Genomic DNA, 20610 nt, shown 5'->3' with positions numbered 1-20610 from the left:
AGGCCAACCACCCTCTAAATAACTTCCAACCCCAAGACTTCCTAAATACAAACCCCAGACCTATTAAATATAGACAAAAGGCCCACAAAAAAAGAGGACAGATCCCTAAATAATTTCAGTCCCTGCAGACCTCCTAAATACAGACCCAAATTCCATTAACTTACATTTGGCTCACACTCTCTTCCTCCTCTGCCTCCCTGCTACTCTGTTGTCTGGCTTGAGGATTCGTGAAGTCATGTGATCTTGTCTCTAAAGGTCCTTCTGTAGGTCCTTAGAGAATCAGAGTCTTCTTTTATCACTGTTTTGCAGTAAATCATACCAAAATTCTTTACAGAATTGCTTTGTACATCAAGCTGTTGGGAACTTTTAACAGCAGTGTCCTCCCTCCCGAGATTCTTAGGTTGTGAGCAGCTACCCAAAGTGCACATATTATAAACCGCCATTAGATAAGGTAACAGAAAAGTTAAAATAGTAGTTAAAGGAAATCTTTCAACTTTCTCTAGTATTATAAACTAATTGTAAAATAAGATGTGGGACATAAGGATGAAATTAAGTGAACCTTTATGTCTTTTACCAAATCCTCCAATGCAGAAATATCATCCTTTCCATGCTTTCGGCATAGTATGTGTCTTCCTGTTAAACCAACTGGTGGGTGGTTCATTTCTATTACGCAGCATGATTCTCTCCTTTTTCTTTTTGTAAAACATTCCCAGGATCATTTTGATTGATGTCTCTAGCACTCAAGCAGCCGGAGCTGCTGTGTGTTCCAGATCCTTTGTGTCTGCGGCACACAGAGAATAGTGCATGCATGGGATGTCATTTCTGACCTAAATGCATGAGAGTATATCACTATGCATGCCCTGACTGTTTGAGCTGTGATTATCTCCATCAAGATTATCATTTGGCATGTTTTACTGAAAGAAGGAAAAGCCTGGAAGAGTAGAGGAGTAAATCATCCATTGGATGGTTTAACAGGAATTTGTTTGCCGTGCAAGAAGTGTGGAAAAATATTTCTGCATTGGAGAATCCGGCGAAAAAATAAATAAAGTTACAGATATTTTCATCACTTTGACTCACATCTTAAGATAAAATTAGAATCAGGTACCCAATTTTCTTTAAATATATTACAGCACAATATATATATATATATATATATATATATATATATAAATCTATCATACTCATAGACCACTACTTTTTGAATGAAAATAAAGAATAACATATTCTTATTTTTATTATAACTAAAAGTTTTTGAAGTGTTATTTTTGAGTCTCAAATGTTTGATATCTAAAACAGTTCTAAATGAATGCTTAAGCAATAAAGAAATGTTTACATACCTGAAATGCAACTAAGGAATTGAGCACTAGATGGCAATACACACCAACTAATAGCAGCAAGGAAAGAGGAACGTCATTTCTCCATAATTACAAGATATTCTTGTAGGGATTCCGGCCATGATAGATTTTTTTCTATTTTTCTCGTTCTGCCATCAGCTTGAGTGCCTTACTCGGACAAATTCATACCTTTATATTCACTAATATTAAGAGATGCTGTATCAGAGACAGGATTATCAAGCAAGGAGCAGATTCGTCCATTTCTTTCTGTTACAAATATCTTGGGATGTGGTCTTGACACAACTGCATTATATAATTCCTGAGGAATCCAAGCATGGCACCTTTGTGGGAAGAATTGCCCAGGATCTTGGACTGGATATAGGTGAGATTAATTCCAGAATGTTACATATTGTCTCTAGAGATGAGAAGGAATATTTCCAGGTTAATCTGCAGAATGGAATCTTGTTTGTTAAGGAGACAATAGACAGAGAAGTGCAGTGTCCAAATACACCCTTCTGTATTATTCCTCTGCAGGTTATTGTAGATAAGCCTGTGCAGATGTATCGTGTAGATGTAGAAATAGAAGATATAAATGACAATAGTCCAGCATTCTTCCCCAGTGTGACTAATCTTGTCATATCAGAAATAAACCCTGCAGGATCTCGTTTCCCATTGATGGTAGCTGCTGATCCAGATCTTGGAACAAATTCTATAACAAACTATGAGCTCAGTGCAAGTGATTATTTTACATTGGATTTCCAAAAATATATAAATCAAATTAAGTCATTAGAGCTTGTGTTGAAAAAAAATCTAGACAGAGAGAAGCAGTCTGTTCACAATCTGACACTTACAGCTTATGATGGAGGCAAACCAAGAATGAGTGGCACTACACATATTATTGTTAATGTGGAAGATTTTAATGACAATGCTCCTGTGTTTGATCAGCCATTCTACCAATGCAGTGTTAATGAAAATGCTGATGAAGGAACTTTAGTGTTCAAGTTAAATGCCACTGATCTGGATGAAGGAAGAAATGGGGAAATACTCTACAGATTTAGCAAGATGGTGTCAGCGAAGGCAAAGGAAGCATTCATGTTAGACAAAAACACAGGCCAAATAAGAGTGAAAGGCAAACTGGATTTTGAAACTGTTAATATGTATGAAATGCAGGTTGAAGCTGTTGATCATGGAGGAGATGTTCAGTATGTTGGACATTGTAAAGTTCTAGTGAATGTTGTAGACATCAATGACAATCCTCCAGAGATGTTGGTGACATCATTATCAGTTCCTGTACCAGAAAATTCTCCTCAGGGGACAACAGTGGCCATCATCAGTGTCCATGATAAAGATTCAGGGTCAAATGGAAAAGTCAATTGCTATATTTCCGAGCCTTCACCATTTAAAGTAAATCCAGCTTTCATGAATGATTTTTCTTTGACTGTGAATGGACCTTTGGATCGAGAAATGAAAGATGAATATGAAGTTACAATTACTGCAAGAGATGAAGGTTCTCCATCCCTATCTACCTCAAAAACTTTGAAGATTGATATAAGTGATGCCAATGACAACGCTCCAAGATTTATCCAATCAGCAGATACAATATTCATTAGGGAGAACAACCCACCAGGATCTCATATTTATACAGCATCTGCCTCTGACCCAGATATTGGTCAAAATTCTTTCATTACTTACTCGATTAAGGAGCGCACAGTTGATGGGATCCCTATTTCTTCTTATATTTCTATTAATCCAGAGAATGGGAAGGTCTTTGCTTTGGTGTCATTTGACCATGAACAGATTGCATATTTCCAATGTCACATAAAAGCCACTGATGCTGGCCTACAAGCACTCAGCTCTAACCTTACCCTAAATGTATTCATAGAAGATATTAATGATAATGCTCCTACATTCACTCCACTTCATTCTTCATTAACAATTAAAGCTTCAAGGTCAGCAGAACCCGGACACCTGATAACTAAAGTAAAGGCCGTAGATCTGGATTCTGGATACAATGCTTGGGCATTTTATAAATTAAAGGATCTTGGAGGATCTGGAAAATCTCCATTTACCATTGCACATCAAACAGGAGAAATTACTTTAAAACGGTCATTCACAGACTCAGATAATGATGAGTACATACTGAATGTTGTGGCTCAAGATCATGGCGAACCAGCAATGACGGCAGAGGCACAAATTGTCATATATGTGGTGGAGTCTGGAGAAGAATTAAAGTTTGATAATCAAGAAACCAAGAGGAATAGTTATGAGTTTTCTGATGCAAATGTTTACTTGGTTGTTGCAATCTGCATCATATCAAGTATTTTTCTGATCACTCTAATTGTGTTCAGTGTTTTAAGATGGCAAAAATACAGAGATGAAGTCAATGAACTGAAAGAAAATTACAAAATCTGCTCCAACACTGGAGGGAGCTGGATGTATTCCCAACACACTCAGTATCAAATAAGTTCCAATTCACTGCGACCTAAAAGTGACTTAATTGTTTTCACTCCAAATAACTCCCAGACACCAGGGACTGATGAGCAAGTCAATCCACATGCGGTCTTATTAAGCTCTGATGTTAAGGTAAGACTCGTGGTATCTAATATTTTCTATAATCTAGTATATTTCTTAGTGCTTTTTATACATTAAATTACGCTCAAAAACAAAGAAAACACAATAAAAATTAAATATTATAAGTAAAATCTTTTATGACTTAAAAAACATTCGAAGTACAAGCTTCATGTACACTACCATTATGCCTTATGTGCATTATCTAAGTCATTATGCTTTGACTTCTATGTGTTTGATAAATTTAAACAGACACCGATGAAATCCTTACATTTTTGGTTCTGTCAAGGCTCTATTACTTTTGGAAGCTAGAGCAAAGATACATTCTACCTTAACATTCCCTTAACTTGACAAATCCCAGGATATGCGGTGCAAAATGACAAAAAATGTGTTTGTCTAACCATTGTCTGTGATTGATGCCTCTGTTAGGCATGCATCATCATAAACTTCCATTTTAAGAGCATGTAAGTTTAACATACACCATGTCTTACTAGATGGCATGAGATTGAATTATTTTTGTATTCTAAAAATATAGGTAGGAGTCCTGAACGAAATTCAAGAAACATTAAGGGTGGACACATTTGTAACTCTGCAGGTATCTAATTTCGATATGCTTGTGCTGTCATGCGCCATTCCCTTTAGTCTTATTTTACAGTGGAACATAACACACCAGTTTTCAGCACTTCTTGAAAATCATTATAATAACTGTATCCCCAAACATTTGTCAAATTCTAATTATGATGTACTGGTACTGATTGTTGTATTATTTTATTTGGAAAAAATAAACTTTTTCATAATAGAAAAGTTCAATGCGGAATCATTGAACAATATTTTTTTAGAAAGTGACATAGTTCCCAGCAGTCACCATGTGTTTATCAAAAGGAGGTCTTCTGAAACAAATTGACTTGCTTTTTATAAAGTTTTGAATAGGAATCTGGATATTGTAAACAGTGAATTTTATTCTTATAGGGTTTTTCAAAAGTCTTTCCTATAGTACCTGCAGACGACTCCCTTTATGTCTCAACCTATTTAGTGTACCCAGCATTCTATACACCAGTATGGTACTAGTGACATTGTCATCAAAATTTATGCTGTATTTTAGGGTGGAGGGGTTTAATTTATTTTAAAGTGATGCAATGAATTATACCAAGATTTATAGTTATCCCATAACAACAGGGGAGGGGAGGATCAGTTGGGTCTGACCACTTTGGCCTCCATCAAACCTAAAAATGAACACTGTTACAGTCCTTGCATGAATGAAGCGAAGGTCACACATATGTGCTGCTGCTCCATTCATTTCAATGACAGCACCGGAAACTGCAGAATATGAGGCTTGTCAATCTCCAGTACTATCCCTGAAATAAATGGAGCTATGGGGCACATGCAATCCCACAGCTCCATTCATGTAGAGTCCATTGGGACCCCCATTCTTGGGATGCATGTGGATCCCAGCAATTGGACTCTCAACAATTATAACGTTATCCCTTATCCCATGGAAATATATTTATTTTTTAGTTTTTTTTGTGTTTTTTTTTTTTTTTTAACAAACGCACATATTTAAAAACAAAACATGATGCCTGAGCATGCCCTAAGAAGAAGAAAGGCTGCTGTATTTCACAGAGATTGTCATTTAATTTTTTTTGCTATTGAATCCTGTTCATGTTCAGATGGAAAGGAGAATGTATTAGTTTTCGCCTTTCCGCAAGAGTAGTTATAACTGGTTAATATTTATTGAAAAAAAAAACTGTATTGGGCTGATTTCATACAAGAATATTACAGGTACATTTCTGCATCCATAAAATGATGCAGCCATTTCCATTAAGCCTTCAGATAAGGAAGGGGGAATGTGGTGAGTTTGGGCACCTCTGATTATTGTAGAATGTATGAAAATCTTTTATGTTATTCTATTGGATATAAGTCCTATCATCAGATCCTACTCAGCATAACTGGCTTGAATTAAAGAGCTTATTGCACAAGCCAAGAGTGATAACCTAATTAGTTCTGATGAATGTGAATTTCTATATCCTAAGTTTCCGGTCTGGGCAACTTTTTATAGCCTTTCCTAAAATTTACCAAGCGTTAACTCCCTTGAAAATTCATCCAATTGTTTTTTGGAGTTGGGTGTTTATGTCAGAATTTGGCATATATATTGATTGTATTTTGTTCCCATCTGTCTCCACTCTGTTGACTTTTATAAAAGATAGTAGCGATTTATTGAGGTGCATTGACGGCATTTCTATTGACTCATGTACTTGATTGGCTTCCCTCAACATTGAAGCATTTTATCTCTTTATTTCCCATGAATTTGGACTACGTGCAATGCCTTATTTTTTGGCTGCTAGGGAGTGCTAGTAAGGGGTACATTATCAGTTTGTACTGCAACTGCTTAAATATGTCCTTACAAGAAATACTTTCCTGTTTAATAGGCATGACTTCCAGCTCAGGGGCACTGTGATGTTCTTGTGCCCCATCATATATCAACCGGCTCCTGGGCTGGTGGGAGGAGACACTGGTCTTTGGTGATCCAGTTATGGAGGGCACCGAATCTATTGGTCAATGGCTTTGTTATATAGATGATATTTTTGTGGTTTGGTAAAGGGACAAGGGTGTCTTTTTGGAATTTGCCAACAGAATTAATCAAAATGAGAAGGGTCTCAGTTTCACTTGTGGGATCCATATTGACAGGCTTCCTTTTTTGGATGTTTGTATATCTAAATCATCAAACTGTAAACTTGGTACCACCATTCACTCTAAACCTACATCCACTAACTCCCTCCTTCACTGGAGCAGTTGCCATCCTGCTCCTCTGAAGACAAGGATGCCATAGGGCCAGTACCTCCGATTAAGAAAAATATGCCCAAACAAGAAGAATTTCATTAAATAGTCGGTAGAAATGCAACAATGATTTTGCAGTCGGGGTTACCTGATCATATTTTGTGATAAGCATATCACAGAGCCCTACATCAAGACAGGATTACTCTTTTACATGATTCGCATCAGGGTTAAACAGTTTGAAAAAACCATCAGACTCATCACTACTTTTGATGGAGCTGCCTAATATCTAGTAGACACTGGGAAACAATGTGTATGGACCATAACTTGATGGAATCTATCGGCACTTGTCCTTCCATAACGTATCAGAGGCGCAGATCATTACAAGACAGATTAGTCCACAGACACTTTGTGGCTAATCGTTCTGGTGTGTCATGTCTGTAGTCATGTGTTGTGGGGTGTTATCGTTGTAGTAGCTGTGTTCATATGTACATATGGGACACACTTTTTGGAGTAAGCATTCTGCCAACAGTGCAAAATTAAATATTCCATTAACTATAGGTCTATGGGAGTAGTCTATTTACCTTCATGCCAGTGTGGTAAGCAGTATGTAGGTAAGACAGTTCCGGAGAAAAATTGGCGAACATATCAATGATACACAACATAATAGGGATACTGCATTTGATCTCTGTTTTAATGGTAAATATACAGGCTCAATTAATTACATCAAATTTATGGGTATTGAAATGAACCCTCCCTCCCACACGTGGAGGTGATTGGGATTGTCTATTGCTGCATAGAGTGAAATCTTGGATTTACACTTTACATACTATGGAACCTGAGAGGTTAAATGACAGATTGAATTTATGGTGACTTTAGTAAAAACACTGATGGTGGATTTGGTAGTTTTCCCAGTTTATTTTACCTTGGTTGTTAATGTGAGTTGACCAGAGAATGGGAAAACCAACCAAGGAATGACCCTTTATTGTGTGTAAAGCGTTTTAACATCTGAACGCTGCATTTTGTGTTTCTTCTATAATTTCCTTGTTGCTTCGCATGGAGGAGTGGGTTGCTACAGAAGCAGCTCCCCCAGTATTGACATCACCTGATTGCCAGGAACTGATGTGACTGACCTGCAATTGTGCCTTTACAAATGATGTAGCACCATGGAGCAGATAGACATCATTATATTGCCTTTTCCACATAGAAGGGATATTTTCATCTTTTCTATTTTTACTGCTATATGTGGTCATTTGCTGCCATATGCAGCTGATGCTAGCCATGTGCTGCATTATGGTGTCTTTGCTATGTAGCACAAATACCATATACAATGTGCTTACCAATGACACATTTATGCAGGCATGCTGTGTTGGTATCTGCAGGACTGTTTATTAGGTTTGTGGTTTTTATCTACCACATACTGCATGATTGCAATTTTTGGCATTGTCACTTTATGTAAAGTGCTTCACAGTGGTTATGTGCAATTTATGATCAATATTGCATGCATTTTATATGGCATTTAAAAAAATTCTTGCAGAATTGTTTTTCTGCTACTCAGTGCTTTGGTTCTGTTTTTTCTTCTTCTATTGGTCCCCTGATGAGCCTGTGAGTAGGATGAAACACATTGGGACATTTCAACATTAACTTCATATCTCACTTTATCTCATTGTTGTTCCTGTTTGTATTTCCTGCATATATACTCTAAATAGGACCATAACAGGGTTTTCTAGTTTTCGGGTTATCAGCGGAGCCACTCTTTTCAGGGCAATCACTCTGCATGTTGCTGCATAGGGTGATTTAGTTACTAGGGATATTCAGGGACAGTTCATCCAATCCCTTTAAGCTCACCCTTAAGAGGAAGCTCCTGTTGACAGACAGCAATGTTCATGAAAAATTGTACCTAGATAGACAGACAGGTCTACAGGAGCAGTAAGCTCCATCTTTTTTATCATCACAATTATCACCTTTATCGTCCCTGGAGTATACTTTGTCAGAGGTTACCTTCTTATACTGTGTTATAGAGTAACTTTATCCATACATGTGCTATGACATTACACATTTGAAAATTATGAATGTCTTTTCTTCGTATGCTGTATTTTGACAAATTTATTGTGGATTATTGAGATGTCATATATTTTAACCTTATATTAGTCAAGGTTATGTTTTAAATTTGACATTGTTCACTTTTTGCTTGTCTATGCCATCAGTTGTGTTTTGCAAAGGTAGGATTGCTATACAGTCCCATACTGTGATTAGTCCTATTCAACAACTATTCTAATCCACATTGTAACAGGAACTACTTAACTAAAGAGAAACACTAACCCATCATTACTTTAAGATATGAAGCCAAGTTAATTCAGAAAATGAAAAGACCTTTGAAGGTATTCTCAAGTGCAATCATGAAAACCATCACACGCTATGATGAAACTAGTTCTCATGGGGACCACCCCAGGAAAGGAAGACCAAGAGTTACCTCTGCTGCAGAGAGTAAGTTCATTAGAGTTATCAGCCTCAGAAACCACAAATTAAAAACACCTCAGGTTAGAGCCCACATAAATGCTTCACAGAGATCAAGTAGAAGACACATCTCAACATCAACTGTTCAGTGTAGACGGCAAGAATCAGGGCTTTATGGTCAAATTGCTTCAAAAAAGACACTTCTAAGGATCATTAACAAGAAGAAGTGAATTGCTTGGATGACAAAACACAAAGACTGGACATTAGACCAGTATAGATCTGTACTTTGGTCTAAAAAGTCAAAATTTGAGATTTTTGGTACCAACTGCCATGTCTTTGTGAGGCACAGAAAAGTTGAGTGGATGGTTTCCACATGTGTGGTTCCCACCATGACCTATTGAGAGGTGTGATGGTATGGGGGTATTTTGCTGTGACCTTGTTGGTGATTTATTCAAAATTTGAGACAAACAGGGTGCTTTTAAATGGAGTGAGAAATCTTTCACGCAAACAAAGGACCAAGCGATGTTACAGTTTGCTTATTCTCTCAGGTGCTCAGCTCAAACACACAGAAAAATCTTTTATTTATTTAAAGAAGAATAGAAATAAAATAATTGAAGATTTTCTTGGCAATTTTTTTCCTGGATGAACCCAGTTGTATTTTTGTAATCTGAGAATTCTTCCCCCTGAGGGCTCAGTCACACGGGTGCATCTGAAGACAGCCATCTCTCTGCAGCGCCGGGAGGAAGAACATGTGACCGGCTCCATTGCTTGTCATGTGTTCTATGATCAGCACTGGAGAGAGACGGCCGTCTTCAGGTACGGCCGTTTTCTGTCAGTCACATGGGCACATCAGCACCAGTGTACGGGTGCCAATGCGCCCGTGTGACTGAGCCCTTATGTGTTCCAAGTGTTAGGAACGAGAACAAAGATCTGGTACCGTGTTAGCCAGTAGAGCAAAATGTGATTGTTCTCAGCAAGAGAAACGACGTAATTTGTAGATATGATACCTTTTAATGGCTAACAAAAATACATGATGTAATAATAGCGAGCTTTCGTACCAACGCAGAAGTACCCTGCGTTGGTACGAAAGCTCGCTATTATTACATCATGTATTTTTGTTAGCCATTAAAAGGTATCATATCTACAAGATTACGTCGTTTCTCTTGCTGAGAACAATCACATTTAGGAACGAGAGACACAGGAAACCCCAAAAGTCAATATTGGTTCCAGTTTTTAATATTTATCCACCCTTTGATATCCATGGACTGGACAAAATATGTTTGGCAAAATGGCAGCAATAATCTCTCCCTATTATCTTAGCAAATTTTATTAGAAATATTAAAATTAGGGCTAAACCACGCACATAAATAGACTCCTGCAGACCCACTCACAGAAAAGAAGTTACCAGGAGAAGGAGTGCGGGTCTCTAGACATACGAACAACACACAAATAGTCAACCAGCTATAATAGATTATTGTCTCAGTGATCCAGAGATAAGGATCCCCTGAAAAATTCTTCAGATCCCTAGATCCTGTCGACCAGTTTCTTTCTGGATGTGTCTGATCCAGTGCTGGTTAAAAGAATAGGAATTTGATATTATCTGGTTAGTCTATTAATAACATAGTTAGGTCAGTTTGATGGACGTTAGTGGGCTGAGACATTCAGGATAACCTCATTTATTCCCATCGAGAGATCTGTGATATGATCCTTAAAGCTTCAATTGTAAAATTAATTGGTTCTATGTTCATTTATAAAATTTCTTGATTCATTAATGCAATTGGTTGGTTCTTGGTTCAACCCGTTTCCCTGTATCTAACAGTTCTCCTGGTAACTTTTTTTCTGCGAGTGTGTCTGTAGGAGGCTCTCTATGTGTGTGTGGTTTCAGGCCTAATTTTAATATTATTATTCATATTCCTAATATTAATATTATTATTCAATCTGTGCCATTACATGTCCACATTAAAATACAGCCAGAGGACCGGTTTCAGCCCTTAAACAGAGCCTTGATCAAGGCTCTGTTTAAGGGCTGAAACTGGTCCTCTGGCTGTATTTTAATGTGGACATGTAATGGCGTCGATGGAATAAAGTAAAGCATGTCTTTTTTATCATACATCAGCTTCATGATCTTCTTCTGAAGAAAAAGAGAATAAAAGTCATGTAATCTACCTTTTCAGGACTATCCAAATACTTCAGCATATCTCCTAATGGCCAAATCTTACCCAATTTAACTGGTGAAAGGTCTTGTGTTCTTCTGTTACTCCCTTTTATTTTGTAATAGTTTTACTTGTATGTATGTCCTTTTAATCCCATCTTTTTGTAATGTTTTCTAAGCATTGCACCTCTTGTATTAAAGCTTAAAATGTTTATATGTTCAGTCTTTCTTGCTCTGTAGAGGTGATACTCCCTACTGTTAAGTTTGACTGCTGGAGCACAGTAACAGCATGTGTACATTGATAAATTACAAATTTGAATATGAGACCTGCCTTATAATATAAAATCATGAACGCTGGAAACGTGTGTATCTGGGGTCTGTCAGACTGCGTTGGGGTATGAATTATCCTCTATCTTGCAAGTGAAAGTAGATCAACCTCTTGAGGTCAAGTCCACATCAAGCGCTGAGAAAGTTTGGTATGTGACAAATTTGTGGCAGCAGTAGGATCTACTGCTTCTAGTTCTTCTCAAGATGCACCACCACACACAACCAGTTGTCGGGTGTAGTACTAGTTTTGGAAGATCGCAGTCATATATTTCTTATTCTGAACAACTTCAATTATGCAGTTCATCAAACAGTGGCAATTGTCTGCATCTAAAACCAATAACATTATGAATTTAATGAAGGCCAAGACACTATATTATAAAAATGTATAAAATATATATAAGTAGAAAAATACTACAAGACAATCATAATATATTATTCGATAAAAGAGTATAGTGAATATTGCATTTCAAAAACAGTATATAAATGAATGCTTAGAAAATTACACACAAAAATAAATACCTGACATGCAACCTTGAAACTCAGCACTAGATGGCACTCCTCACCAACTAATAGAAGCAAGTCAAGAGGAACTGCATTTCTCCATCATTAAATGAAATTCTAGCTGTAGGGACTCCGGCCATGATAGATTTTTTGTTCTATTTTTCTCCATCAGCTTGAGTGCCTTACTTGGACTAATTCTTTCCTCTACCTTCACTGAGTTTAAGAAATGCTCTATCAAAGACAGGATTATAAAGCAAGGAGAAGGCTGGTGCATTTCTTTCTGTTACAAATGTATTGGGATGTGGTCCTGACTCAGCTGCATTACATGATCCCGGAGGAAACCAAACATGGCACCTTTGTTGGAAGAATTGCTCAGGATCTTGGACTGGATATAGGTGAGATTAATTCCAGAATGTTACATATTGTCTCTAGAGATGAGAAGGAATATTTCCAGGTTAATCTGCAGAATGGAATCTTGTTTGTTAAGGAGACAATAGACAGAGAAGTGCAGTGTCCAAATACACCCTTCTGTATTATTCCTCTGCAGGTTATTGTAGATAAGCCTGTGCAGATGTATCGTGTAGATGTAGAAATAGAAGATATAAATGACAATAGTCCAGTATTTTCCACCAAAGTGAATAATCTGGTCATATCAGAAATGAAACCTGCAGGATCTCGTTTCCCATTGAAGGTAGCTGCTGATCCAGATCTTGGAACAAATTCTATAACAAACTATGAGCTCAGTGCGAGTGATTATTTTACATTGGATTTCCAAAAATATATAAATCAAATCAAATCATTAGAGCTTGTAATGAAAAAGAGTTTAGACAGAGAGAAGCAGTCTGTTCACAATCTGACACTTACAGCTTATGATGGAGGCAAACCAAGACTGAGTGGCACTACACATATTATTGTTAATGTGGAGGATTTTAATGACAATGCTCCTGTGTTTGATCAGCCATTCTACCAATGCAGTGTTAATGAAAATGCTGATGAAGGAACTTTGGTGTTCAGGCTAAATGCCACAGATCTGGATGAGGGAAGAAATGGAGAAATACTATATGAATTTAGCAATATGGTGTCAGGGGAAGCAAATGAAGCATTCATTTTAGACAAATACACAGGTCAAATAAGAGTGAAAGGCAAACTGGATTTTGAAACTATTGATATGTATGAAATTCAGGTTGAAGCTATTGATAATGGAGATTTCAAGCTTGTGGGACATTGCAAAGTTTTAGTAACTGTTGTGGATGTCAATGACAATCCTCCAGAGATGTTGGTGACATCATTATCAGTTCCTGTACCTGAAAATTCTCCTCAGGGGACAACAGTGGCCATCGTTAGTGTCCGTGATAAAGATTCAGGGTCAAATGGAAAAGTCCATTGCTACATTTCTGAGCCTTCACCATTTAAAGTAAATCCAGCTTTCATGAGTGATTTTTCTTTGACTGTGAATGGACCTTTGGATCGAGAGTTGAAAGATGAATATGAAGTTACAATTACTGCAAGAGATGAAGGTTCTCCATCCCTATCTACCTCAAAAACTCTGAAGATTGATATAAGTGATGTCAATGACAACGCTCCAAGATTTATCCAATCAGCAGATACAATATTCATTAAGGAGAACAACGCACCAGGATCTCATATTTATACAGCATCCGCCTCTGATCCAGATATTGGACAAAACTCTTTCATTACTTACTCAATTAAGGAGCGCACAGTTGATGGGATCCCCATTTCTTCTTATATTTCCATTAATCCGGAGAATGGGAAGGTCTTTGCTTTAGTGTCATTCGACCATGAACAGATTGCATATTTCCAATGCCACATAAAAGCCACCGATGCTGGCCTACAAGCACTCAGCTCTAACCTTACCCTAAATATATTCATAGAAGATATTAATGATAATGCTCCTACATTCACCCCACTTCATTCTGCATTAACAATTAAAGCTTCAAAGTCAGCAGAACCCGGACACCTGATTACTAAAGTAAAGGCCGTAGATCTGGATTCTGGATACAATGCTTGGACATTTTATAAGTTAAAGGATTTTGGAGGATCTGGAAAATCACCATTCACCATTGCACATCAAACGGGAGAAATTACTTTAAAACGGTCATTTACAGACTCAGATAACGATGAGTACAGATTGCATGTTGTAGCTCAGGATCATGGTGAACCAGCAATGACAACAGAGGCACAAATTGTCGTATATGTGGTGGAGTCTGGAGAAGAATTAAAGTTTGATGATCAAGAGATCAAGAGGAATAGTTATGAGTTTTCTGATGCAAATATTTACTTGGTTGTTGCAATCTGCGTCATATCAAGTATTTTTCTTATCACTCTAATTGTGTTCAGTGTTTTAAGATGGCAAAAATACAGAGATGAAGTCAATGAACTGAAAGAAAATTACAAAATCTGCTCCAACACTGGAGGGAGCTGGATGTATTCCCAACACACTCAGTATCAAATAAGTTCCAATTCACTGCGACCTAAAAGTGACTTAATTGTTTTCACGCCAAATAACTCCCAGACACCAGGGACTGAAGAGCAAGTCATTCCTCAAGGGGTTATATTAAACTCTGCCTATAAGGTAAGTCTAATGAAAAATGTTATTTGGGGGCTTCTTAAAAAATCATATATAAAGTATGTTAAAAAGCAAACAGAATATAAAGATTAGGTATTGCAAGTAAAAGTATATAAAACTTAAAGACATAGAAAATGCACAAGTGTAATTTCTACTGATCCAAAACCAAGTCATTATCCTGTGATGGATCTGCTGTTGACAAATTCATACAGATTCTGATGGACCTCATAAAAGTTATGGTCTTATAAACTCTCCAGTATTTGTTACAGCAAGAATACTTATATGTCCTCCATTAGCTGTTCCCTTAACTTGCCATATCTAGAAATATGTAAGAAAAGTATGTCTGTTGGATGTCTTTGATTGATTACATCCATCATCAATCACTTTCATAGGCTCCCATGTTAAAAAAAGATTTTTACTTGGTGACCCAAGATTATGTAATTTTTGTATCCTGATAAATTGAAGGCCTTAATGAAATACCAGATTGGTTAAGGATGGACACATCTGTATTTCTCCAGTGTAAGTTAATTTTGCTGACATAATGCCTAATACCAAAATATAGAAAAGCTTGAGAGAAATCATGAAAGCAACCCTGAATACAGAAGTGGATAGAGCTTTAAGCAACCTAAAAAAGTAGCTTCAAAGCCAGGATGTATTTTTACCAAGAAACAATATAGATAATGGCCTAATGGACATGGTGGTTTTGCATTTGTTCTGTACTTAGGTGTCATACTGTAGACCCTGCCGTGTGGTGCTTTTGTAAGGCACCACATTATGGGCTCAGTCAGACGGGCGTTTTTTCGCGCGATTTGCTCATGTGCATGTGTCCGGCAATTTTATAAAACCATTGCTTTGCAATGGTATCGGACACATGAGCGCTTTTCATGCCGTCGTCCGATAAATTATAGAACAGAAATCGCAGATTGCACCTGTTTTGGGTGAGTGAGTGCTGCCTCTGATTGGCTCAGTGCAGGGACCAATCAGGGGCAGCTCTCAGCTGAATGACATGCGCTGAGCCAATCAGAGGCAGCACTCACTCACCCATTCATGAATTCATGAATGGGTGTGAGTGAGAGCTGTCTCTGATTGGTGAGGCTGTGACCAATCAGAGGCAGCTCATTCAGCAGGCGGGAATTTTAAATCCCCAGCTGCTGAATACTACAGAGAGCAGTTCAGGAGGACTGCCGCCGGCCGCGGCTGAACTCCGTCTGCCGGGACCAGGTGAGTATATATATTTTTTTTATTTTTACACATTTCTGGATGAATTTCCGTGAAGGGCTTATATTTTTAAGCCCTTCCCGAAAATTCATCGTGAGATCGCCCGCAGCCCATTGCTTTCAATGGAGCCGGCTGTATTGCCAACTCCATTGAATTCAATGTGCTGGACAGCTCCGGCCCGTTTCTAATGAAACGCGGTTAGGAGCAGTTTTTTCAGGCGATTTTTCGGCCCCGGTCACGCAATTTGTGGATGCGCATCCGTTATGCGATCCGCAAATCGCGGGAAAAAAACGCCCGTGTGACTAAGGCCTATAAAGGTATTCTCTCCTGGATGCAATGATTCTATGGGGCAGTACCACTGAATAATCCTCTTTATATACTGTTATTTCATTGCAGTAATTCCATTTGTAAAAGAAGACATTATATTTCAGTTGGGATTCCTTAATTGATGTCCATTCGAAAAGTATAAATGTATTTCATTTTGTAATTAGTTTCCTGAGCTCAAAATTACATGAAAAAATGAAATAAAGAGTATGTTTCTAAGCCTTTGACCAATGCAGTCAGATAAAGACATTTGTAATATATGTTCACTTCTCTCAAAATTGCCTCCATAGCTGTGTCTCTCTCGCCAACAACTGCAGAGGGGGGCCGTATATATTGTTGATATAAAAAATCATGATGAATCTAATATTTTTATGATTGGATTGTGAACTTTGGAAATTTCCATGTGTATTTTGCTTGTTTCGGTTTTCTGGTCATCAAAGAGTAATGAAAACATAAAAGATATTTACCATAAGCTTTGTATCAGCTTATCCAATTAAAGATATCACTTAAACCCTTTCTATGACTTGAGAAAGCAGAATTATTAAATACATTTTTCTAATCTTATTATTTCATCATTATTATTGCTTAGCGGGGGCTGAAAAAAATGTCCAAAAAGATTCATAGAAAAATGTGAATAAAGTTCCAATCCCTTATGTTTGCTTTTTCTTTTCAATACCTTGAGAATTTAGCTCATTCATTGCCAAACCATTATTTTTTATGTTTAAGGACTGCTAACATGTATGGTACCAATGGCCTGGCAAAAGGTTTATTTTATTACTACTTTCAAAAATGTTTCCGTGAGTGTGCTTGACATATAAACAATTATGTTTAGAATAGAGATGAGCGAACGTACTCGGTAAGGGCGATTTCACAATCGAGCACCGCGATTTTCGAGTACTTCACTACTCGGGTGAAAAGTACTCGGGTGCGCTGCGGGGCGGGGGATTGCAGAGGGGAGTGGGGGGTAGCAGCGGGGAACAGGGGGGAGCCCTCTCTCTCTCCCTCTCCACCCCACTCCCCGCTGCAACCCCCCCGCTCACCCACAGCGCACCCGAATACTTTTCACCCGAGTAGTGAAGTACTCGAAAATCGCGGTGCTCGATTGCGAAATCGCCCTTACCGAGTACGTTCGCTCATCTCTAGTTTAGAATGTAAATTTGGGCATTTAGTTGAAAGTTTGATGTGTGATCATTTAAGAGCATTTTTTTAGAAAGCCACCATGGCTTCATGAATAAAGCTCTTGTGAATCAAATTTACAGGCTTTTTATTAATTATTGAGCAGGAATCTGGACATATCATACGGTTGATTTATTATTTTTTTACTATAATATTTAAATTGGTTCCTAACATGCAGTTATGGATCAACTTCACATCCATTTCTCAGGATATCACTATTTGTTACACTACACAGCTAAAAAATGTCCAAAAGTAGTTTATTTGCCCCCTTGGATGATAAACTCATAGTGGGCCATTTATGACTCCACTTTTTTCATCTACCCAATATTTAGTTCTTGCTATGTTTTTCAAGGGAGAGATATTTTTTAAATAAAAAAATACTTTAAACATTCCAGTTTTTGTTGTGTGTAGAAATGACAAGAACATATTTTAAACACACTGTAAGTAGACGATAAGCAGCTGTATGTTTCAAAAGTTTATTTTGTGAAATTGCCCTAGGAATACTCTGGCTTATATACACAATCTGAATTGCCAAAAGCAAAAACTACTCTTAGGTAACATCCCCTGAAATATAATATTAACACTTTAATATTCAAAAAAGACTAAAACAACATCGAATGATATTTAAAATAAAGTTGCAAATGGTGGTAGCAATGAAATGTGACCAGCAGTCATCAATTAGTATCATGTGTGTAATTATGCATAAACATACTAAGACATAGGCCTGGATGGCCAGCATCAAAAGGCCTATGTGGTGGTCGGCACCACCAAAACCCTATTAAAATCTAATCTATAGCCACCCCGACATGTTTCCCTTTGCGGTGTCCTCAGGCAAGCAAAAAGCCAAGGCTATAGAGTCTCACTAATGCCCTAATTGTTGCCCCCCCCCCCTGAGGACGATGCAAGGCAAAACATGTCGGGGTGGCTATATGTGTGTAAAGCACAATTACACACATGATACTAATTACTAATTAATGACTGCTGATCACATCTCATTGCTACCACCATTTGCCCCTTTATTTTAAATATCATTTGATGTTGCCTTTGTTAGTTTTGAATAACAAAGTATGTATATTATATTTTAGGGGATATCACCTATGGGTATATTTTGCCTTTGGCAATTAGAATTGTGTTTCAAAATTACGTAATTTAATCTTTTTCACTATTGGGTGCTACACGTGTTCTGAATCTTTTTTGTTTCTCTAATTCCACAGTCATAGCTATACCTTTTATAAGGTTGTCCTTTTTGCGAGAAGATCTATAGTTTTTTAGGTGCCATTTTGCCATACACATAGGCATTTCTTTTCTAGTTACTTTCATTGTGGGTTGAAGCCAGAGAAAAAAAAAACTACATTGCCATTTTTATGTATGCTTTTTACTGAATACCATAAATAATCACCATATTGTTTGCATGTCATTTACTGTTTTGTAATGTTTATTTAATAAAATATAAATAAAAATGCATTGATTGAAATTGTTTATACACTGCTATGTTTAAATAACTTTTACTGTTCCTCCAAAATGAGACTTTTGACAAGTTTTTTTTTAAATCTAGCTCTAATATACGGATGTAGCTCTATATACCAGTGCATTCTCTTATTGTATGGGTTGTTTTCTGAAGGAATCTTTACTCTGACCATAGATATTTAATGATTTGGGCAGCAGCACTTAATGGGAGGGGAGGGACGTTTAAGAAGCGAGTACTTTTTTAGTTTTATTTTAACTGCTAATCTGCCCCCTTTGCATTTGTAACTGTTTTTAAAACTAATTTAATAAAAGGTGTGGAAGCCTTGAGAGAAACTTATCAAAATTAATATATTAATCTTTAAGAAAAGAAGAATGAAAGTGGCATGATAATTCTTTGCTAATTAGGCAAATGATTATTATCATATTTAAAGAGAAATCAGGTTTGCTAAATCCAGAGTTATTTGTAATTGATTTTAAAAGGTGAGGAAGAAATTTTTTAACTCTAAATGGTACAATCACAAAGAGCAGAATTGGTAAGGATTTTGTGCAATGAAAAATCCACATTAAAATTTGAATCATAAGTCAAAATCCATAGCATTGGTGCAGGTTTTCACATGAATCTGCAGCAGACTTTACTGTTTCAATTGAAAGAGTGAAATCAGCTGCACATCCTTATCAAAAACAGTGTTCTAATCCGAAGAAAATCATGCAGATTTAAATATGAAGTTTGGTGCAAATCTACTCCAGAAATCAGCAGCACAAAACATACTATGGATCTTGGTTTGAAACCACACCAAAGTCTACTAATTTTGAATGTTTATCTGGTTTATAGCATTCACAGTTGGTGTTTCTTTTCCTCTTGAGGCCTTAGTCAGACGGGCGATTTTTCGCGCGATTTGCGCATGCGTCCGGAGATTTTTTAAAACCGGTATCGGACACATGAGCGCTTTTTATGCGCTCATCCGATAAATTATAGAACAGAATCTGCGATTCCTGTTCTCTTCTCTATATGCGCTCAATGGGGCCGGCGGCAGCAGCGCTGACCCCATTGAGAACATATAGAAGACAAATCATTCTTCTCTGACACAGCTATAACAGCTGTGCCAGAGAAGAACAATGTTTGCCCATTGAATTCAATGGAGGCGGCATAACAACCGGCTCCATTGAAAGCAATGGGCTGCCGGCGTGCGCGGGATGAATTGTCAGGAAGGGCTTAAATATATAAGCCCTTCCCTGCAATTCATCCAGAAAAGTGTTAAAATAAAAAAAATATATATATATATACTCACCTGCTCCCGGCAGCCGGAGTTCCGCGCGGCCGGCCTGCAGTGGGTGTGAAGGGGGTGTGAGTCAGACTTGCCCCCTGATTGGCTCAGTGCTGAGCCAATCAGAGGCAGGTCTGACTCACACCCATTCATTCATTGCCGGCTCCATTGAATGCAATGCGCTGGACAGCTCCGGCCCGTTTCTAATGAAACGTGGCTAGGAGCAGATTTTCGGGCGATTTTCGGGCACCGGTCACGCAATTTGCGGATGCGCATCCGTCATGTGATCCACAAATTGCGCAAAAAAACGCCCGTCTGACTAAGGCCTGAGTTTGCAGCGCTAAAAAGTAGAATTGCATACATGTGTAGTACTTTGATGGTAAGGTCTCGGTAACATGAGCGTTTTTTCCGGGGCGCAAAGAAAGATTGCCCCTACATATAGAAAAGATTGCGTGAATAGGG

General features: G+C 37.6%; 1 protein-coding gene across 1 annotated transcript; it reads left to right on the top strand.

Annotated features, from left to right (window-relative positions):
* Positions 1-1547: 1547 nt before the first annotated feature.
* Positions 1548-9361, top strand: LOC136609962 (protocadherin alpha-10-like). The gene is made up of 4 exons (XM_066589239.1): positions 1548-3917; positions 4438-4497; positions 8826-8896; positions 9013-9361. The coding sequence occupies exons 1-4, from the start codon at positions 1548-1550 to the stop codon at positions 9359-9361; spliced, it is 2850 nt and encodes a 949-aa protein (XP_066445336.1).
* The last annotated feature ends 11249 nt before the right edge of the window (positions 9362-20610 follow it).

Source organism: Eleutherodactylus coqui, chromosome 2 (assembly GCF_035609145.1).
Source record: "Eleutherodactylus coqui strain aEleCoq1 chromosome 2, aEleCoq1.hap1, whole genome shotgun sequence".
NCBI lineage: Eukaryota > Metazoa > Chordata > Amphibia > Anura > Eleutherodactylidae > Eleutherodactylus > Eleutherodactylus coqui.
This window is presented reverse-complemented; position numbering and strand designations above follow the sequence as displayed.